The sequence below is a fragment of the Vulpes lagopus genome, chromosome 11 (genome assembly GCF_018345385.1).
Source record: "Vulpes lagopus strain Blue_001 chromosome 11, ASM1834538v1, whole genome shotgun sequence".
In the NCBI taxonomy this organism is placed as follows: Eukaryota; Metazoa; Chordata; class Mammalia; order Carnivora; family Canidae; genus Vulpes; species Vulpes lagopus.
In genome coordinates this window covers 28,394,718-28,418,393 of record NC_054834.1, presented here as the reverse complement: position 1 = coordinate 28,418,393, position 23,676 = coordinate 28,394,718, and the positions used below count along the sequence as shown (strand labels likewise).

The 23,676-nt window shown below is 37.9% G+C and overlaps 1 protein-coding gene across 1 annotated transcript in view; it reads right to left on the bottom strand.

Moving 5' to 3' along the window:
- Window positions 1-23,676, bottom strand: part of ATF6 (activating transcription factor 6) — a 198,332-nt gene that overhangs the window by 116,651 nt on the left and 58,005 nt on the right. The window contains exons 10-12 of the mRNA XM_041773611.1: window positions 12,135-12,266; window positions 5,756-5,869; window positions 4,516-4,615 (exon numbers count right to left, since the gene is read on the bottom strand). Coding sequence (XP_041629545.1) covers window positions 4,516-4,615; window positions 5,756-5,869; window positions 12,135-12,266 — 346 coding nt within the window. The remainder of the gene's footprint in view (window positions 1-4,515; window positions 4,616-5,755; window positions 5,870-12,134; window positions 12,267-23,676) is intronic.

The following is a 23,676-nucleotide window of genomic DNA, read 5'->3' as shown; positions in this document are numbered from 1 at the left end:
AGTTTCGATTAAAAAAATAATCTCTTAAAGACATTTAAATATACATACATATATAAAATAAAGATATTTTTAATTAAAAGACCATTTATTTTTATCAGATATTTGCCCATTCTGATGCTCTTCCTTCCTGCTAATCTGAAATTGTCTCTGCTATCATTTCCCTTAATCTAAAAAATGTTTAGTATTTCTTAGAGTGCAGACCTTCCAGAGATAAACTGTCTGTTTTTATCTGTCTGAAAATGTCTGATTTTGCCTTCATTTTGAAAGGTATTTTCACTACTGGGCCCCTTTACCTTTTCTAGACTTGCAACCTAGACGGAGGGTAGAATTATGAAATGGGATGAGCAAAATGAAAGATATAATGCTTAGAGATCACGGAAATTTCAAAGAAATGTCAATTATTCAAATTTAAAGACTATCTTAACTAGACTATTGGATCCTTTTAAACATCTGGAAGGAGTGGCTGTGAGGAAAAAGAGGGCTGAAATGAGGAAAGAAGAGTACCCAGAGCACTCTTTACACTGAGAGAGAGATCAGTGGAATTCTTTCTGTTTTGGTATTGACAATAATATAAGCAGAATGATCCTTCTTACCAAGAACTTATTTTTCCCTTGGCAAATATAGATGCATCCTTCTCACTCCTTTTTCCATAATAGCAAAGAGGCCCAAATTTCTGACCATTATCTAAGCTCATTACAGAAACATATTCACCCAAGATACTAGAGAAAAAAATAATACTACAGATCACCTCCTGTTCAAAGGCTGTGAAATTAAAACAAAATTATCTTTTTTGCATTAAAATTCCCTTAAGATTAAAGAACACCAAGTACGCCTCATATAGTAAATAAGCTCTCTATTCATTTATCCAGTGAGAAAAGGAAAAAAATAACATGAAAAATTTTATTAAAAGATAAAGCAAAAAACTCATGTAGGCCAAGAATTGTAACCTAACTTTTCATAAAGTCTATTATATCTTTTCTGTGGAATTATCTACGGGCAATTATCTGCCTATTTTTTGCTCTTCCCCTGTACAGGAAGGAGTGGAAGCCTAAAACCTGTATTACCCAAAGTTTTTTGCCATCAGGGTTGATATAATTTAGGTACTGCCAATCATATATGCTTGCATCAGACTTGGAAAGGCAAAGAGAGACAGAGTCCATTTTTCCTCCACCCAGCGGCAGCTGAAGTGTAATCTTTGTCAGACATGAGTTTTGCATTCCGAGACATTGCATTCCGATGCCAGTAAGCAGCTTTGGGCTTGTGAGGAACTGTGACATTGGTAAGGAGTGCCTGTAGCTTCCAGGGGTACTAACAACCAACAAAATTGCCATAATACATGAATAAAGATATCAGAGAGGCCCAGAGAGGCACATAGGGGATAATCATAGAATCTCAAATCTTGAGGGGTGCCTGGGTGGCTCAGGGGTTGAGCACCTGCCCCTGGCTCAGGGCGTGATCCCGCAGTCTCAGGATCGAGTCCCACATCAGGCTCACTGCCTGGAGCCTGCTTCTCCCTCTGCCTACGTCTCTGCCTTTCTCTATGTGTGTCTTTCATGAATAAATAAATAAAATCTTAAAAAAAAAAAAAAGGGTTCCTGGGTGGCTCAGTCAGCTGGGAGTTTGCCTTCAGCTCGGGTCATGATCCTGGGGTCCTGAGATCCAGCCCCACATCAGGCTTCCTGCTCAGCAGGGAGCCTACTTCTCCCTCTACCCTTCCCCCTGCTTGGGCTCTCTATCAAATAAATAAAATCAATAAATCAATAAATCAAATCTATAACTAACTAAATAAATAAATAAAAATAAAAATTAATTAATTAATTCAATGTCCACAACAGCCAAACTACGGAAAGAGTCCAGATGTCCATCAACAGATGAATGGATAAAGAAGATGAGGTGTATATATATGTATATGGAATACTACTTAGCTATCAAAAAAACAAAATCTTGCCATTTGCAATGATGTGGATAGAACTAGAAGGTATATTATGCTAAGTGAAATAACTCAGAGAAAGACAATTGTATGGTCTCACTCAAATGTGGAATTTAAGAAATAAAATAAGATCATAGGGGAAAAGAGGGAAAAATAAACCAAGAAAAAAAACAGAAAGGGAGACAAACCATAAGAGACTCTTAACCATAGCAAACAGGGTTGCTGGAGGGGCAGGAGTGAGGGTACAAGGTAACTGGGTGATGGACACGAAGGAGGGTACATGATGGAATGAGCACTGGGTGTTATATAAAACTGATGCATCACTGACCTCTACCTCTGAAACTAGTAATACACTATATGTTAATTAATTGAATTAAAAAAAAAGAAAACCCACCTAGTCACATTATAGGCAATTTGCTAAAAGAAAGAGAAAATCTTGGGGGGTAAAATATGAGATTAAATCACTTCCCTGCTCAAATCTCTCAATATGAAATCCAAAGTTCTCACCTAGCCTATGAGGTTTGATATGAATTAGGTTCTACTGCCTCTTTGATGTCATCTTCCTCTACTGTATCCCTAGATTGCAGCCTAGCCATATTCAACTTCTTGATGTTACTCAAATATGCAGACTGTTTCCTCCTGAGAGCTTCATATTTGCTATTCCCTTTTTCCAGAAATTCTTTCTCCAGATCTTCCCTTGGATCTTTACACTGTTCACACCTTCATTTTTTGTTATTGCAAAAGCAATGTTCTCACCAAACCGTTTTCTTCTTCCTGAGCACACGGGGAGATTACATTTGCCTAATCTACTGCAAGAGAGAACTGAACATTGGCTAAAGTTCAGGCTGGATCCCTACAACATTGTGCACAATCTTCCAAGCTCTCTCTTCCCCAACATCCAAAGCTAGAACCAAAGAATTTCATGTTGTTGGGGTCACAAAGTAGAAAGAACTTAGAAAGAACCTGCCTGAAGGAAAGCCATCCTAGAGAGCTGTATCAGATGTCGTGTGGGTGAGAAACAAATTTGTATTCCATTAAACTACTGAGATTTTAAGGCTAGTTGTTACAACACCTAACATGAATTACCTTGACAATACTCAAATGTAGCCTCTATAGAAGCCTTCTCTACCTAGGGGGCAGCCCTGGTGGCGCAGAGGTTTAGCGCCACCTTCAGCCCAGGGCGTGATCCAGGAGACCCAGGATCGAGTCCCACGTGGGACTTCCTGCATGGAGCCTGCTTCTCCCTCTGCCTGTGTCTCTGCCTCTCTCTCTCTCTCTCTCTCTCTCTCTCTCTCTCGCTCTGTAGCTCTCATGAGTAAATAAAATTTAAAAAAACTTTTAAAAATTATTTAAAAAATAATAATAAGATAGCTACTTAGCTCTCAATTTAACCTCTAATCTCCAACCCCACTTTTTCTTTAGAGAACTTATCTCTAATTTTGAGTATATTTAAATATTTATTTAATTTTTTCCTTTGTGATGAGAACTTTAAAGATAGACTCTCTCACTAAGTTCCAAATATACAAATACTGTATTATTAACTTTAGTCACCATGTTGTATATCATAACCTTATAACTTATTTATAACTAGAAATCTGTACCTTTCGACCCTCTTTGCCTATTTCACCCACTCCCCTATCCACCAGTCTCAGTATTTGTTCTCTGTATCAAGAGTTCAGTTTTTGTTTTCATTTTTTTTAATAGATTCCCCATGTAAGTGAGATCATACAGTATTTATCTTTCACCTTAGTTGTTTATTGCTTATCTCTCCCACCAGGATGTAAGTTCCAGGAAGGCAGGGATTTTATCATACTCACTACCAAATCCCCAGGATCTAGAACCATACCTGACTCATTGTTACTACCATAGATAATGTTTATTGGGAGCTTGGAATGTGCCAGTTGCTAGTCTAAGTGCTTCAGAATAAAGAGTGTCTGTTGAATGATGGAATGACTACAAATGGTGCTTTGTGGTAAACAACACTAGTGGAAGCCCACCTGGGGAGACTGGCTGGCTCAGTAGGTAGACCATGTGACTCTTGACCTCAGTGTTGTTAAGTCTGAGCCCCAACTTGGGAATAGAGATTACTTAAAAATAAAATCTTTAAAAAAAAAAAAAAGGATGGAAGTCCAATTAAATAGATTCTAAATAAGAACTGTCATTTACCTGTAGCCAGTCCCTCATGTCTAAGCTCAAAAATACTCTCCATGAAGATGTGCCTCCACTTCTAAGCTGCCCTATGTTTCAACACCCTCTTTCTGAAAAGCTCTAAGAACAGAGAAGATAAACAGTACCATCTACCATACCACTTGTGCCAAAAACACTTGACAAAGATGTCCATGCATGGGAGCCCCTGGCTTGAAAGTAACTTTGAGGGAGAGAGCAGGAAAGAGCACCAACTATTGGTGCTATAAAACGCAGGAGGAGGACTTCAGTGGCATTGACAGCTGCATCTGAAGCAGGAGATAGCAGTGGGAAGTGACTAAGTTCAAGTTTTCCAAATTTTTCAGGGAATAAAGTAATCCATCTGAGAGAAGATATCCAACAAATATGCCAACCATTGTTCAAAAACAAAAGAAACAAACCTGAAGAATTCTGGTTTTCTGCTGATTATTCGTCATTCTTCTTGACTTGGTCCTTTCCACTTCATGTCTATGAACCCATCCTCGAAGTTCATGATTTAACCTATAAAACAGCTTAGTTAATTAAACATACTTCATAGAAAAAAAAAAAAAAAAAAAAAAAACATACTTCATAGAAATAAATGTCTCACCTTTGGTTAAAAATCAATTTAATCCTATTCTATAGGTTCCAAATAGCAACCCTAGTGCCTGATGATTTAATAGTCCTTTTCAATCTGAAAAAGCTAAGACCATAATGTTATTTTTAATACAATGTGCATTTTCATACAGTAGCCTCCCTCAATCATGAGTTCAAAAAAATTTTTAAACCCATGCTAAAATAGCTTCCAAATATAAATACTGAACACAAAGTTGTTTTTGTTTGGTTTTGTTTTTCTCACAAAAAAGTATCTCCTATTTCTGCTCTTGGGCTACATACACACCAACACTGGAGATGCTAAAGAGCATTTAATAAGTTATAGAAACCTACCAGCAAATGGATGCATTAAAGCCTTTGAAAATCATGCTCTTCTGGGAGAAGGAAAAGAATAAACTCAACTACTTGGGGTGGGGGCTGCAGGGAAGAACAAATTTCAATGCACTATAACCCAAAATTCCCAACACTGCAAATAAGGAAAAGCACTAGTTCAAATGTAAGTTCCATATATGGTGCTTACTTTTTACAGCAGTTGTGAAGATGTTAGACTGTTATTACTTAATTATAGTTGATTATTACTTTAAAAAACTGAAGCAATTTTTGAGATTCAAGGACAGAATCCAAAATCACAGGAAATTTTTCAAGGGAAAAGTAAATAAGGAAAGGTAAAGCATGCTGAAACGGGAAAATATCTTCAGAATCATTTCTCTTCAAATTGTTACCTTCCTAACTTGAAGAAAAAGGCACCTTCTTCTACTATGAATGTTACCTACCACTTTCAAGTCTAATAACCCAAATTTTTATATTAAAATCATTCTGTAGTTTTCAAATAAAGCATATATTTAAGCATACAACCCTAATACTATCATATGAAATAGACCCATCACCTTGTTTATCAGGCTGGTGGGGAAACTGGACAACTGATGATATGCCTATGGGCATCCAACAAATATTCAGAGCTCCTCTCTGCCACTTAACTAATCTGAACAAATAGTTTTCTAGGTGCTAACCCATGCAGATATTTCTCTAACAATCTACAACACTCACCTGAGGGATTCTGTGGTATTAATGAGGGGCTGACAAGGAGGTGGAGCAATATAGAGTAGTGGTTCTTCACTTAGCACCATTAAGGCCTTGTCATTTGAAACAGAATGATCATATCTGAAAAACAAGTACAAAATACATCCCTTTGTGTCTTAAATTCCTAAGTAGTTTGCTATAAGAAAATCATTAGTAGTATTAACTTTTTATGGAAATAAAAATATAGTAAATAGGATATACCACAAGATAGAAACAAATGCAATAAAAAAAAAGCAGAAAGTATAGACCATGTAGCATAAATGTCCCTTTCCAATTTTCCGCAGATTGCCATGGTAATTCACACTTATCCAGCCACCATTAATTGAGCAATTACTATGTACCAAAAGCTAAGGAAATAATAACAACACATGGTCTGCATCTTCAATGAGCTCAAGGCATATATGGTGCTGCTGCAACAGAGGTGACACAGTAATGGGGGAGCGGTTTGAGGGAACGACCCATTGACTGACAGGAAAGATGGTATTATGTGAATAGGACCAAAGTTTTGTCGTAATTCACAATTCTGTGATAACAAAATTGAAGCTTCCTTAAAACTGTGTGTGGCAGGGGTAAGGCAAAGCATAAAACATCTGGTGGGAAAGAAGTGAAAAGTGTTGAAAAGTTGAATATAAATTTTAAAATCATGGAAGAATTCGAGTCACTAATAAAACACCCAAGTAATATTAACCATTTACTCCATAAGCTTCAAAAAAAAATACACTTTCCTAGCTGTCACACTGAATCCATATCCATGGTGTTATGGAGGGAGCAAAGCCAAAGCTGAAAATCAGAAGTTGAGCTGGAGGCACTATTGCTATCTATTCTCTTCAGTCTACTATTTCAAGCTTTCTCAATAAAAAATATTAGATCTGTCTTGAATTTCTTTATATTCAATGCTCTAGATTTAGAAAACTAGACATTTAGTTAAAACTCAAAAAGAAAAAAAATGTAAACACAAAATTAGGTATGACTAGCCTCACAGTTTTCATTAATACATCCAACCAATATTTACTGAATACCAGTTATGTTAGGTACTGTGCTAGAAATCTGACAGGGAGCAAGAAAAATGAAGTCTCTGTCCTCAAAGACCTTAAAGGGAAAGATGGGTGAAATACAAGGGGAATGATGGACAAACAAACACATAAATCCAAATTAAGAAAGAGTCTACGGGATCCCTGGGTGGCTCGGCAGTTTAGCACCAGCCTTTGGCCCAGAGCACAATCCTGGGGTCCCGGAATCAAGTCCCACGTCGGGCTCCCGGCATGGAGCCTGCTTCTCCCTCTGCCTGTGTCTCTGCCTCTCTCTCTCTCTCTCTCTATCATGAATAAATAAATAAAATCTTAAAAAAAAAAACAAAAACAAAGAAAGAGTCTAACTAGAAATAGAAAACCAATACAGTACCTACTTTAGATGAAATAGTTCTGAGAAGATGGTATTTAAGTCAAGGCAAAGGATGAGAAACCAGTACTACAGAAACTGGGGAAAGAGTGTTCTAAGACAGACGCAGGTAGGGAGAAGGTGGCTTCCACCTATTTAAAGACCACACACAAGCTGCAGAATAGTGAGCAAGTGAGGGAGGCACAAAGGCGAGGTTAGAAAGAGCAGCCTGGGTGGCTCAGTGGTTTAGTGCCGCCTTCAGCCCAGGGTGTGATCCTGGGGACCCAGGATCGAGTCCCACGTCGGGCTCCCTGCATAGAGCCTGCTTCTCCCTCTGCCTGTATCTCTGACTGTCTCTCTTTAACAAATAAATAAAAAACCTTGAATGAATGAATGAATGAATGAATGAATGAAAGAAAGAAAGAAAGAAGAGAGAGAAAGAAAGAAAGAGATCGGGGGCGCCTGGGTGGCTCAGTAGGTTAAGCATCTGCCTTCAGCTCAGGTCATGACCCCAGGGTCCTGGGATCGAGCCCCACGTCAGGCTCCCTGCTCAGTGGGGAGTCTGCTTCTCCCTCTGCCCCTCACACTCGCCCTCTCTCTCTCAAATAAATAAATAGTATCTTTTAAAAAAGAAAGAGACCAGGGTCATCTGGGTGGCTCAGTGGTTGGGCGTCTGCCTTCGGTTCAGGGTGTGATCCTAGAGTCCTGGGATCGAGTCCCTGCAGGGAGTCTGCTTCTCCCTCTACCTGTGTCTCTGCCTCTCTCTCTGTGTCTTTCATGAATAAATAAATAAAATCTTTAACAAAATAAATAAATAAAATAAATAAATAAATAAGAAAGAAAGAAAGAGATCAGATTATGATAAGGCATCACTGAACGTAAATGTAATGAAAAGCTCACAGAAGGTTATTGAGAGAAGTGATGTATTTCATTGTATGCCTGCACCCCGCCATTGTACCAAAACTGGATTCAATAGAGGCTACAGGGGAAGCTGGGAGACCAGTCTGGAGAGAGCTATAATCCAGGCAAGAGCTGAAAATAGGACCAAGGTGCTGGCAGTGAAGATGGAGAGCAGTGAACCAATGCAAGATACTTTTTGGAAAGAGTATCAACCACACTTGTTGAAACGGAGGAATCAGGGCTTCTGGCTTAAACAACAGAGAATGAGGAAGACTGTTGCTGAGAAGCAGCTGAAGGATGAACACAGAGTTCTGCTCTGCATGTGCTAAGTTTGAAATGTTAAAAAAGAGAGAGAGAGATCAAGGAAACTATTGGGAAGAGCAGTCTAGAGACTCAGGAGAGAAGTCTGGATGAGAAACAAAGTTGGGAGTTGTCAGGATATGGAGATATGGAGTGTGTGCTAAATTATGGATGAGTCACATAAGCAGAAAGAAAACCAGAAAGTCCACAGTTCCAGAGGATGAGATTTAAATAAAGGAGGAGGCCAGAGAGAAGACTGAAAACGAGGCCCATGGAAAAAGCCAAACTGAAAAATGTAGCAACACAAAGGAGAATGTTTAAGGAAGGAGGAATCCACACAGCGCCAGAGGAAAAGATCAAGATGAAGACAGAAGTTTCCACTGAATTTGGCAACACTGAAATAACTGGCCTCCCTGACAAAAATAATTTTGGTAAACTGGAAAACTAATTTCAAGGAAAAAGTTACAGACTTCTATGGATGCCACATACAATGGAAAAAACAACAGCTGAGGGCATACATATGATTCTTCCCTGCAAGTTGCACCAGAACATCTTCCATGTCCTCACCTCTGCCTCTGAGAGTTACATTGTTTAGAATAACAGAGATGGTGGTACACAGGTAGTAACTGCACACATACCACCCTAAAATTAAGTGTTGAGGGAGAAGGAAAAAAAACTTCATTGTACTGGGTAAATTCTAAATGCCTACAAGAGGAGGCTGTTTGCTATACTTAAAAAAAAAAAGAACCTGTCACATTTGCCTTAGTTTAAAAAATCAGGTCTTCATACTTAAAAAAATATGAATGCTACTATCCATCAGAGAAGTCTAAAATTACTTTTGAGGATATATTTTTGATATATAATTTCATTTCCATGTAATAAACCCTAGTATAATGACTTCTATGCATCTGTGTGAACTGGCTTTGTTCTATCAGCCAAAAATACTCTAAGAAGAGGAAAGGAAAGAAAGGAAAAAGGAAAGGAAAAAGAGAAAAGAAAAAAGAAAGAATCTGATAGGAGAAATACCAGAAAAGGAACCGGTTGGAGCTGAAGGGAAAAGAAAAGAAAGAATCTAAGCCAACGTGCAATCTGGAGACAATCAGATCCACACTATTCCTGAGATGGTCAGCCTATTTCTAGGCTGCTTGCAAACTATTTCATATCGATAAAGATACCATTTCAGCAAACAAATCACTTAAGTAAAGGACAGTGCTGGGGGGCAGACTTAATGAGAGTTCCTGGAATAAAGGCAGGTTCTGGATGATGCCTTCTATGTACCATCCCTTCTCATTTATCTAAGACAGTCCTGGATCTAGCATGCCTGATGTCCTGATGTAATTATTACTCAGCACCACCTTTCATTCTTTAAAAACTGTCCCAGTTTGGTTGACAAATTATATGGCATCTTATTATAAACCACACATTTCTGAACCTGAAAACACATATGCAGTTAATTTCTAAATGCTAGGAGAATGCAATATTATATATTATGGGATTATAATCTACTCCTTTTTTATTTGAACCAGTTCTTATAATTCTCCTAAAAAATGAAACACAATAAAAAGTAAAGTGCATTAAAAAATAAAGTATCATGGCTGTATATAAATAAACTATCTAAAAATCAGTTCAAAACACATTTGTAGGGGCACCTGGGTGGCTCAGTGGTTGAGCCTCTACCTTCAGCTCATGTCATGATCCCAGGGTCCTGGAATCGAGTCCCAGGGTCCTGCTTCTCCCTCTGCCTGTGTCTCTCCCTCTCTCTGTGTGTCTCTCATGAATAAATAAGTAAAAAAATTTTTTAAATTGCATTTGTTGCTTTCAAATGTTGCACAAACATTTCTGGTATCTTTTATTCAGAATTTATGATGATAAAAGTAAGAATATAAAATTGATGAACTGATACCTACTTGAATCTCCCAAGCTGCTTAATAATAACCTTAGATATTTCAAGAGATTTGCATGTAGCCAAGAATCTATAATCTTTTCCATATTTTACCAAGACCAGTAACCCAGCATAGGCAATGGTGACTGTGGGGTGGGGAAGAGCAAATGGCCTGCATTTCTATACTACTGTGAGAGCTGATAAATTACAGTCTGAGGGTCATCAAACATCTAGGTTGAACTAGGATGATCAGAGCACTATGCTTTCCACCTTATCTACCACAGACAAAGAGATGAAGGCTTGTATTTATTTGTTCAAAATAATATTCTTGTAAAGGCTATCTGAACTATAATTTCAAGTATTTAATCAATAACTTGTTCAACTTTTTAACAACAGCAATACACACCTAAAAGTGCACATTCTCAACTCTCATAAATCCAAAGACTATGACATTTAAAATCTAAGTTTTGGTGGATCTCTCATGTGGACAATAGAACTCAAAATTACATGTAGAACATGTAGGGCAATCTTGGACAACCATTTAGTAAAATGAAAGATACTATTAAACTCCAGCAATATTCAATGTTAAGTGAGCACTAAGATCACTATTTCAGAAGTATGGCTAAATTTGGCATGTTAAAGAAAACCAAGAAATGCTATATAGTATTTTCCAATATTATAGCATCCATCACATTGTATGCTGCATTACACTTACTGCCATAGAATTCTTTGGATTCTCCACCACGTTTAACATAGTACTCTACACACTGCAGATTCCCAAAAAAATGAAAACTAGCATTTTTTTCCAGGAAGGTTAAAAGGAGACAAGCCCACAGGACTATGGTAATAATTTCATTCAGTAATATGGCTGTCACAGTAAAAATTTAAAAAAATGATTCCCCTATGGCTCTTGGCCTGTAGGACCTTACAGAGTTATAAGTAAACAAATCTTTCATGATTCTCAAGCATTATATTGTGCAATCATTGCCACACCGTGACCTCCCTTTGCTTTCTTACTTAAGGACCTCTCTCCACTTGGCTCTAATAAAAATTCCAAATAACAGAGGAAAATGTTTATCAAAAAGTATACAGCTTGGGACGCCCGGGTGGCTCAGTGGTTGAGCGTCTGCCTTTGGCTCAGGGCGTGATCCTGGGTTACTGGGATCAAGTCCCACATCAAGCTCACCACAGAAAGTCTGTTTCTCTCTCTGCCTGTGTGTCTGCCTCTCTCTCTCTCTCTCTCTCTCTCTGTCTCTCATGAATAAATAAAATATTTTTTAAAAAAAAGAATACAGCTCTGAGAATGTCCATTATAACGTTCTTCTAGTTTACATAATATAGATCTTGTCTTTTCATTAAGTTTTAAGTCTTTTACTACTGGCAAGCTATACTGGCAAGAAATTTACTAAGACAATGATAAACTATAACAAGGGAGGGAGATCCAACAATGATCACAATAAGTAAATATAAACAATTAGATCAAAGGACTGCACACAGGTTCACCCATATCATTCCACCAGGTCATATTCATCACAAGATGAATACTGTTACATACACTATACGTGTAACCGTATGATAGATAAAAAACTATTAAAAAACATTATGTATAATACAATGTGTGTACACTGTATGTGCCTCCTATTAGTACACAACTGGAGATTTTAAGGTCACACCTCTGTAAGAATTCCAAAATTGGGAAAGGTTTCAAAGAGTAAATTTATTCTTACAACTGATCTTAACAGTAAAATGTATTAAGGGCCTCCATAACTTGTTTGTTTGACATATTAAAACTGTGCATAAACAATTTAGGTGTCAAGTTATACTACTAATGCCCTGTGGCAGTTTCATTAAATCATTTTAACAGACAGAGACATGCCATCTTCTAACCTGTAGCTGTTTTTCTGGATGATACCATCTGATGTGTCTTCCACCTCTTTAGCAGAAAATTCTAGAAGATGTCTCCTTTGATTTGCAGGGTTCACACTAGGATTCTTTCTCCTGGAATCCTGTTCCAACATGCTGAAAATTTTAAAAAGTGAAACAATAATTGAAATAAAAATATGTCACATATATGCAAGCTGCATTAGCTCTAAAGCAATCTCAAATTCCTTCCTAGGTTCATGCATACAGCATGAAGGCTAGGCACAGAAGACAAAACAGCACATTGCTCTGGTCAAATCCCTCACCTGGCATCCTGTACATATAAAGAACAATTTTGAGAATAGTTTTCATTAGTCTAAAAGTACCTCATTTTTAAACTGCTTAAACAGTATCAGTATTCTATATGCTTTAAAAACTCTATAATTACATATGTATATAAAGTAGAAATAAGTAAAACATACACATAAACAAATTTTAAATTCAGATAATATCTGAAATATAAAGTCCTCCTGGATGCTGTAAACTGATATTTTCAACAAGAGAACACTTCAAATGAAATTGGAACTTTTCTCCTTATGAACAGCCAAATCCCAGCAGGCAGGTGATCAAATACAGGTAACAAAAAAAATTTTTTTCAAAGATTTATCTATTTATTTTAGAAAGAAAAAGAGAGTGAGCACACACACAAGTGGGGGAAAGGGGAAGAGGAAGAGAGAAAATCTTAAGCAGGCTCCCCACAGAATGCAGAACCCAACATGGGGGCTCAATATCATGACCCTGAAATCATGACCTGAGCTGAAACCAAGTTGGATGCTTAACTGACTGAGCCACTCAGGCACCCAACAAAAAATTATTTTAAAAAATACTTCTATTTTTATTTACATATAAAAATTTCCTATTTCCTTTTTTCTTCCCATCTTCCCCCCATACCTTCATTTGTCAGTGTGTGTCCTCATGGTGGGCATTAAGTATTTGCAGCTAGCAAACAGATACACACACACACACGTATAAATAGTAAATACTGCAAGAGTTATTTAACACTTTTAACTAGCTAATCATGGGCTTAGAGATTTGGCTCACCAATAAGATATTTTGTATGTACACTTTATTTTATAATGCCACGCACACAATTTACACTTATTCTAATCTTCTTGAAATTAAACCCAAAGGTAATTTCCTTAGGGAAACACAAAAAGGATGCCAGATTCTACTGAGAGGGATGAAGAGGTAGAGGGAAGAAAGGCTGATGAAAGTGGGTCACAATTAGGGGGCCTTGGGGTTCTAAAAGAAAAGGAGTTTCTCAGAGTAGGGCAGTTTGCCTCCAAGTCTGGGGAAAGAAGTGCTAGGGAAACCAAGTAGCAAGTACCTCTCCCTAGAATCTTCTTCTGATCTCTTAGTTTATTTCCTATTCTCCTAGGTTCTTCCCCCCACCCCACCCCAGAATCGCTACCCGGTGGTCTTCATACAGTATGCTGTAGCACCTAAGACCTGCTGTAAATGTTTCAAAGGTGTCCACCAAATTACCAGCCTTGTGGGACATTTAATTTTGCTACAACTGAGGATAGATACATTCTGTACCATTCTATTTTTCAGATACAATGTTTATCTGACTGGTCACAAACAACAAGAACCTTGCCCCAGAAAAGGGAAAAGGCCTTGGTGGAGTCTCTAACCAAACTTAGGAAAACTCAGCTTGGTACATTTTTTAGAAAATAGGAGAGAAGTAGTAGATAATAACTTTGTAGGGAAGACAGAGTGTGATGATAACTGCAGAATTTTTGCAACTTACTTCTTTGAAAAATATTTTACTTTTAAATCTTTCAGAGTGTGGTGCCAAACATTCTACTTAAGAACGTAAGCTATAGGGCGGCCAGGGTGGCTCAGATGTTTAGCGCCACCTTCAGCCCAGGGTGTGATCCTGGAGACCTGGGATTGAGTCCCACGTTGGGCTCCCTGCATGGAGCCTGCTTCTCCCTCTGCCTGTGTCTCTGCCTCTGTCTCTCTCTCCCTCTGTCTTTCATGAATAAATAAAATCTTAAAAAACACACACACACACACACACACACACAATGTATGTTATAAACAAAACAAAGTTAAGAACTTTCTCCTCTGTTTACAGGATCTTGGTTAATTCAACACCTCCACTATATTAGTGACACATCCGCGAAATAATATCCCTGTTCATGCAAGTACTCCCTCCACCCCTCCAGTGACTACGAGGGCTTCCACCACCCTGACTGTGAAAAGCGTTTCCCTTTATTTTAACTAGAATGTGCTTTTTTGTAAATTCTACCCTTTGGTTCTAGTTCTGGGCTCTGTGGCTATTCAGAAGAAGCCCAAGCAAGCCTCCTTCCAATATCCAAAGACATCTAATATACCACCCCAACCCCCCATGCACACTTTCTTTCTCAAAACTATGTTTTTTTCCACATGTTCTTTTTTGAAGCATAGTCTCAGGTCCCTTCAGTATGTTTGGCCTCTCTCCTATCAATATGCCTCTCAGAAGTGGTGTCCAAAACTGACTACAGCACTTCTCAGGTGCTATGACGAGCCAGGATGGAACAGATTAATTCATTCCCACATTCTAGATACTATTCTTCCTCTGATACAGTCTAATATCCCCCAGGCTTTGTTGGCAGTTACACCATACGTTATTTATATTGAGCCTGCTTTAATCAAAATCCCAATCTTCCTCACACACAGATTTTGAACAATTATTTTCCCTTCCTCTCCCATTTTCAATTCTGAATTTACATAATTGAGGTTTTGATCCCAGTTGAATAATTTACATTTTTTTTTTTTAAATATCACTTTGTCTACTACCCAGTCAAGAAGTTCTAGGATCCTAATTAGCAAAAGAAATTTTCCTTCTAAGCAAGGATCAGCATGCCATCAACATCCTCAACTGAGCCGTTATTTAAATACTAAAAGGCACAGAACAAAGAAATTGAGCTATGGAGCATGCCCCTAAAGACAGCCTTATAAAAATATAAGTTTCACCACTTCTGAATTAATTGTATCACATAGTCCAAAATTTCCCATCTTAACCATACAGATATTGCAAGACTGTTAAATGTTCTAAGATCCAAGTACAGTACAACAGTAGCTGCCATTTTTTGGGCACCTACTATTTATTAGGAAATGAAGACCGTATAAGTTGAGGCTCAAAGAATATAAACAATCTGCACAAAGTCATGCTCTAAGTAATTAAAGAAGTGAGGTTTGGACCTAAGACTGGAACTCCATGATGTTGACAACATTCCTCAGAATGACTATTTATTCAACACTCATTAAATATCTATTATGTTCCAGGAACCATATACAATGGTAAAGACTGGAAGATAAAAAAAAAAAAAAAAATAGGGGCGCCTCGGTGGCTCAATCAGTTGAGGTTCCAAGTCCAAGTCTTAATTTCAACTCAGGTCACGACGTCAAGACTATAGGATTAAGCCCTGCTTCCGGCTCAATGCTGGGCATGAAACCTGCCTGGGATTCTGTGACTCGCTCTCCCTCTGCCCCCACCCCTCCTTCCCTCTGAAAAAATAACTAAATTAAAAAAATAAAAAGCATTTTCAAGATTTTTAAAAAGATAAAAATCAAATTACAGTGCATATGTATGTGAGGGTGTTGTTATACAGATAAAAGAGAGTGATTAATGTCATAATAAAGGTTAATGCTGAATGCTATGGAAGCATACAGCTAAGGCATCTAATCTCACAATCTTAAATGAAAAGCAGTAAATAAACAGGTGGAAAAGGAAGAGAAAGTGAGGAAAGGCATTCCATACAGATGGAACAGAATATGAAAAATGTGCTCAGGTATAAGAGAGCATGTTTTGCTCAGAGAACTGCAAGTAAAGCAGGAGAGGGTATGTGGGTGGACACAGTGAGGAGGAGATCATCTCAGAGAGAGGAGTAAAGAAAGGGGACCAGAATGGTAACACAAGGTAGATCACAGATGGCCTTGCTTGCCACAGCATCACTTACTTAGTCTAGCAATTTATTCAAGGCACAAAAACAAACCTACCATGTTTTGTTCTTGTTTTAATTTTGGCTTTCAGATACCATATCCCTCCCTCCCTTCCTCTCTGTTTCTCTATTTCTCTCTCTCTTTCTCTCTCTCTCTCTCTCTCTCTCCCTTTCTAAAAACTTTATTTTAAAATAATCTCTACATTCAATGTGGGGCTCAAGCTTATAACTCCAAGATCAAGGGTCACATTGCTCTACTGACTGAGCCAACCAGGCACCTCTATCATATCCCTTTCTGTATCAGAATCTTCCCTATGATTGTTAAATTCCCTGACCTAATGGAATCTACCTTCTTTCTTTTATTTTTTTTTAAATAATCTCTTAGTCTGCTATTTTTTTTTGTTTTTAAATTTTTATTTATTTATGATAGTCACATAGAGAGAGAGAGAGGCAGAGACATAGGCAGAGGGAGAAGCAGGCTCCATGCACCGGGAGCCCGATGTGGGATTCGATCCCGGGTCTCCAGGATCACGCTCCGGGCCAAAGGCAGGCGCTAAACCGCTGCGCCACCCAGGGATCCCTACCTTCTTTCTTTTAAAAATTGGTATTACAATGATCTCCTAGTTACCTAGACTATTTCAAAAACAGAGGATTACTAGAACAGTTGCCCTGCTTTCCTATGTCCTGGCCAGGGAGTATAAGCCTTTAAAAAGGAGTATCCCGGGATGCCTCAGTGGCTCAGCAGTTGAGCATCTACCTTCAGCTCAGGCCATGATCCTGGGATCCAGGATCGAGTCCCACATCAGGCTCCTTGCATGGAGCCTGCTTCTCCCTCTGCCTCTGCCTATGTCTCTGCCTCTCATGAATAAATACATAAAATCTTTAAAATAAATAAAAATAAAAAGGAGTATCCTTTGATTACTCTCACAGTTAACTGCCAAAGTGCTGCTATGGCTTCTAGAAGTAATTTTACTTGTGTTTCTTTGAATCCTACTGTCAAGTAGCAATTAACACAGTTGATTAGTTTTTCTGGATCAGAAAGCACCTTTCTCTAACGGTGATTCTCAAAGGTCTGGTACCTGAAGCAGCAGCATGTTAGAAAGGCAAATTCTCAGGCCCCACCCCACTCCTACTCACTCAGAAAGTCTGGGAATGGTGTCCAACAACTCTATGTTTCAACTAGATGTCTAAGTGACTGACACACTCAAATGTTTGAAAACCACCACTTTAAATAATCTTGTCTTTCACATCTTTCCTATCTCATTCCCTTAAAGTTACACATTTTTTTTCACAATGATTCCAACAGAAGTGGACAGACTGGGGAAAAGGCTGGGGGATCAGACAGGAGGTATGTGGAAGGGTATAATCAAAAGTGGACATCTGTCTGGTTTATGAATGATTTATAAAGTAAATTAGTTCAGCATTATTAATACTTCGATGTGTTTAAAAGAGCCTTTCTACTGACCATTGTTCTTTTGGTAAGCTGTTTGTACTACGATGAAGACAGGCATTTCAATTCACAATTTATGGCTGTTCCAAACAAATGTCTTGAGTTTATCACTTTAGTTGATTCCATCTGTAGGTGATCTGCACCACAGTCATTCAGCAGCTACACTTGCTGGAAATCACTTTTGATGTTGACTGGCTTGGCTCCCAAGTGATCACTATTTTTCACTGCTGCCCATATAAGTAATGCCTACCACAGTGTAATGACAATTTAACCTTAGTATTCTAATAACTTCTACCGTTTGTTAGTCTCTGTCTACCCACTTGCCCAGAATGTATTTTGAAAAGGTAATATAATAAGAAATTTTGTAAAGAATCTTCTAAAGTTTTTCACTTACTTTTTTTTTGGTGGTGGTTGTCATCTGGTTGCCCATTCCTTGTAGATTTTTTTTTAAGTCTTAAAATGAAATTTCCCTTAAGCTAAATTACAGACAAGCCAACTGTATAATTCAGCTCAAAAAAAAAAAAAACTATAAATACTTGAACCCTATGAAATGACCCACAGAAACTAATTTCAAACCATCAGAATAACTGCAGAATTCTATTTCCCTTGTTTATCATTAATATTTGAAAGACATGAAAGAGGAACTTTATTTCACTGCCAAAATTCAAGACTGTCTTAGGTACAATTGTGACACCATGAATATTAACAAGGAATCTGACAGTAGCCAAATGTACAAAAGAATAGAAGAAAATTGTTCATGTGAACTTTTAGATTCTTGGCATGAGTGTTTTAGCATCATTCAATGATCCTTTTTGTTAATTCTGGAAAAACTGAATTTCTAATTAATACAAAGAGATGGCTCAAAGTCACAGGAAGGGTAGTGTAATAAAGGCAATGACTGTTTATAGTTCACAACATTAATGAAACAGTCTAATCAAACTTTTCATGATTAGCTTAAGTTAGGTTCTATTCTGTATTTTTAAATACACTAATAAATATTAAGAAAACAAAAGTCCCCATGTCTCTATGATCAGAACTATGTTACTCCACAAGAATTACAAGCGTTTTAAGCCATAAAATAATCATTACACCAAAAAAAAATAATAATAATAATCATTACACCAGTAAACCTTACACATGTCATGGGCCAACAGGCCTGAAAGCATGGATTGATAAAAACACAATTTCAATTTCCCCAAAAGTCTTAAAAAAGTATAAGAATTGTTACTTTACTTTTTCATTTACAAAATTCTAAAAGCCAGCAACTGTTTGATTATCTGTGATGCCACTTAATTATTAAGAAATGATTTCAGGGGGATCCCTGGGTGGCGCAGCGGTTTGGCGCCTGCCTTTCGCCCAGGGTACGATCCTGGAGACCCAGGATCGAATCCCACGTCAGGCTCCTGGTGCATGGAGCCTGCTTCTCCCTCTGCCTGTGTCTGTGCCTCTCTCTCTCTCTGTAACTATCATAAATAAATAAAAAATTAAAAAAAAAAAAAAAGAAATGATTTCAGATAACCAAGTTTCATACCAAGTAGCTGAATTTTTTTAAAAAAGGACATTTCCAAATCCATTCTACCCTTTGCAAACCTGCTTTCTTATGGTATAAGTAGATCAATTTTAAATTCAAGCTGTCTCAGAAGGTAAGAATCAAATTGGTTTTCATCTCCCAAAGAAACCCACATGCTGCTACTGCTCTGTTGATCTGAGAACCACCCACCAAACTTGAAATCACTTGAGGCTGAAAAGAGCATGGAATTCTTCCAGTTTTAATGTGGGATGGTGGAAAAAGCACAAAATTTGGAGTCAAGAGATCTGGGTTCAAGGTGTGGCTCTGAGACTCCCCACTTGAGGAGCCTTGGGATAGTTGGTTACCCTCTCTGACCTTCCAATTCCTCGTGTGTAAAATAGAAAAAATAACAAATATTTCACAATATTCCAAAGATTCAAGTGAAAGGAGAGGAGAGATGTGAACATGTTTTTTTATAAATCAAAAAGTGCTATGTGTCCCAAGGATGACACAAAGCAGTTAGTGGCACAGCTTGTCTTTCTGCCTGCCAGGCTTCTTTGAACTGCTTTAAAATCTGGGTCAGATTATTATGTCACTTCTCTGTCCAAACCTTCAGACAGCTCTCCATTTCTACTGTGGTAAAAGCCCTAAAGCTGAAAATGACCAAAGCCTCACAAAACTTGACCCCTCTCTCCATCTTACCTCTCTGGCATCATCACCTACTACTCCCCACCTTGCTCACTTCAATCCAGCCACCCTGACCTCTTTGCTTATCCTTGAACATGCAAGACATACCTCCACCCTAGGGCCTCTGCATTGGCTATTCCCTCTGCCAGGAATGCTCTTCCCCACATATCTTCCACATATCTTCCATATCTTATCTATATGGTTAGCCCTCTCTTAGTTCAAATTAAGCCTTAGTTCAAATGTCTACTTTACTATGATCACTATCTAAAACTACAGTTCCAACAACCACCCTGCCACTTGTAAAATCATTCACTCTACCACAGTTTATCCCTTCCTTCAAAGAAACTACAACTGTATCATTATATTTACTTGTCAGTAAATGTTTAATGTCAGTCTGTCCTCACTAGAATATAAGTTAAGGAGTACACGGACCTCTGTTTTGTTCTAGGACAATGCTTAGCTCAGAGAAGAGCTATTTCTCTTTTCTAAATAACAAACAGATGAAATTTATGTACCATTCTGCCTCATGTCAAGAGAAAAATCCAAGTCTTCATTTTAGGGACACTAACTCACAACTCAAGAATGGCAGGTGGTGAACTCATTATTATACCATCTCCAGATCCAGGAACAGGAAATTATGTTAATTTTCATTGCAACTGAGGCTAAAGACAGAAAGTTCTCAAGGGAGTTCTCCAAATCTTTTTTTTTTTTTTTTTTTAGTTCTCCAAATCTTAAAGAAGTTTTTTCCGTTTATTGAAAGGTTCACAGATGATTTTTGCAGGCTGATAATAACTGGGAGTAATTTTCTGTTTAGAAATGAGACTGAATAAAGAAATAAATCTTTAAATCAAGTTTTAAAAACCTTCTAAATAGCAGTTCTCAGAACCAGGGATTACCAGACCATGAGAAGAAACATGTACTTTGCAGTGGCAGTTTGCCAAGTGAGCCGACATGAGCAAGAAAACAGCACGAGATCCTTTCACTCATTCAATGAACAACTATAAAGTAAGCACTCTTCTAACAGGTGATGCTCATTCTTGGAACCCTGCCACTAAACTAAGAGGAAAGCCAAGCAGCTTGTGGAGAGGCCTAGATGAAGAAGAATGAAGAACCCTGGCCCAACACCCCGGTGGTCTCAGTGGAAGCCAGCACCAATCTGCTGGCAATGATGCATGAGCAAGCCATCTTGAAAGTGGTCCATGAACCCAACCCCAGTTGACTCCATGGTGAGGGGCAAAGAGCTGTCTCTACTGAGTCCTGTCCAAACCACAGATGCTTTAGCAAAGTAAATGTTGTTCCAAGCCTTGCTTTAGCCTTGCTATGATCTGTTACATAGCAATAGATCACTAATACACTATACTTAATTGCTGAAGTCAAGGAGTCAATGTTTAATATAAAAAGTTTGTGTGTAATCAACTCTTTGGTTACCTTCTCACTTGAGAAAGACACCCTCTAATCATTCTAAATGTCAAAAAGATGCTTGTAAATTTGAGTGCAATAGTTTTTCTGTAATATTTACATCAATCTAGTCAACTTACGAGTATTTTCTCCTCCTTTCACAGCCAATCCTAAGCTTTAAAGGGATGGGTAAAATTATTGGATTGAGTCCTAAACTCCTCTCCTTCTACCTGTAAATACCAACTTCTCCCCCCCCTGGGTGGTTCTATTAGTGATTAAGACAAGGGTTCAAAGGCAGACTCTGAATCCTGGCTCTGCAACATTATTAACAGACAAGCCATAAAATAATCATTACACCGGTAATGATTTCAGTCTCCTCATCTGTAAAACAGAGATAGTAACACCTTCCCTTATAGTTCTGAGAGAATTTATAGAAATTGCTTAGGCTCGTTTGCTTAGTATTTGATAAAAAACAGCTTAACACAGCAAACAAAAAAGCCACTACCTTTACCAACCAAGCACAGATGATATCAACATAGAGCCAACCTAGATTATTCTGGAAAGAATTTTCTTTCATTCATCTTTTCTTCCAACTGTCTTAATTCCATCTATCTCACATTTTCAAATTCACAACAATAAAACCCACCTAGGAAGGAGAAACAAAAGCAAGTAATGCTGCTTTACTAAGAAGGGCTCAGAGAGAAAGCTATATAAGGCATATGGATTCTCTGTAATTCCCTAATTCTAGCTCCTCAGAGGTCATGGACTGTGATAAATTGACCGTGGACAGAACATACAGATGCCAATTTATGTTCAGAACACACAGACAACACAAAATCTAAATGCACACCACACACATAGTTCACACATGCTACAATGGCCATAACTCAGTTGAAAATCTGTACAAGGACACCGGGGTGGCTCAGCAGTTGAGTGTCTGCCTTCAGCTCTCAGGGTGTGATCCCAGGTCTGGGGACCGAGTCCCACATCAGACTCTCTGCAAGAAGTCCGCTTCTCCCTCTATGTTTCTGTCTTTCTGTCTGTGTCTCTCATGAATAAATAATAAAATCTTTTAAAAATAAATCTGTACAATGACCTTTAAAATATTTAAGTTTCAAATGCTTACTGCAATGACAAAACAGCTCAAATCTATAGAAAATAAGGCATTAATGGCCAACTGCCTAGTTTAAATGATATAGAATAATTACAGATATATTTTCTTACTATCAAAAGTTCCAGCTATCCTACAGCTATCTTAATATTACGCTAGACCTTCCCTTAGCACAAGTAAAGCTATGTATTCCTTCATTATTTATGTTTTGTTCAACTTCTACAGCAGGGTCCTACCTGAATATACTAAGTACTGGAAATGATGGTTGTGGAAGCTGCTTCAGACACACCATACATAAACTAAGATTTGGGGTCTAAAGAAAACATCACAGTACCCACCTTAAACTTCGACGGTTTTCTTGTCTGCCCTGGTTTCTCAGGGACCCTCTCTCAAAAGATAAAAAGCAGAAGTTACATGACCTCCATTTATCTTCAAAGTGACATAGTGACTTATTCAAGGTAAAGAAGGCAATTAGCAAAGGATGTAGGTTTCTGATTTCAAATCCTTTAACAACTCAAGTCTGGGACAAAAGGTAGCCAAGCAATAAATGCTAAAGCCACTGGTACTCCTTGTAAACCTTCCAACATACAACTCACATGAAGTCCAAAACTAAAGAAAAACACCAACAGATTTTTCTACACCCTCAAAACTCAGCTCTGCCACTTGACAGATTGAGCCATCTTTTAAAACAAGGATGGAATCTACAGAGGGTAGAAGGAAAGAGAACCAATTACTCTGCACATTTTTTTGAAGAACGTATAAATAAATGAGATGATTTGGGGGAAGGACTGCCCTTAGCTCTATTTCCTCTCTGCAAGCCCAGATCCAGTAACACCTGCTATTTAGATGTATTTTATTTCTTCAGTTTATGTGTCACTTTGATAAATGTGGAAAGTACTTTTAGCCAAGAACTTGAATTAGATTTCATTTTAAAATCTGGCTGAACAAAACCATGTATACTTGGTGGTTTGAATTCTGACATTTAAGTTATACAGTAACTTTTAACCTACAGCCAATAATGATTTCATACAGCAAAATGTGCTCAGCAATTGAACAAGAAAAAAAAAAAAATCAGAGCCAGATTTGGGGACAGGCTCATCTTAGGATAAGAAGCTAGAGTTTTTCCTGTAAAAATTATGAAAAGCTGACAAACTTAGAGAATGCTAGAATAGAGACATTTTACTTCTAACCAGTTCCAGACATCTCAAATTCAATGCCATATTCTCTGTGGTCAGTTTTTCCTTAACAGTCTCATAAGCAAACCACAGAGTAGCTGGCCCTGAAATAGCATGATTTACTCTTCTTCATCCAAGTCTGACGTCTCAAACTATAGATTCCGTTCTAGTGAGGGGACAGCATCTAACCCGCAAACAAGGAAAAGGCATTGTCAATTTCAAACACTTATTATTTTTTCTTAAGACCTA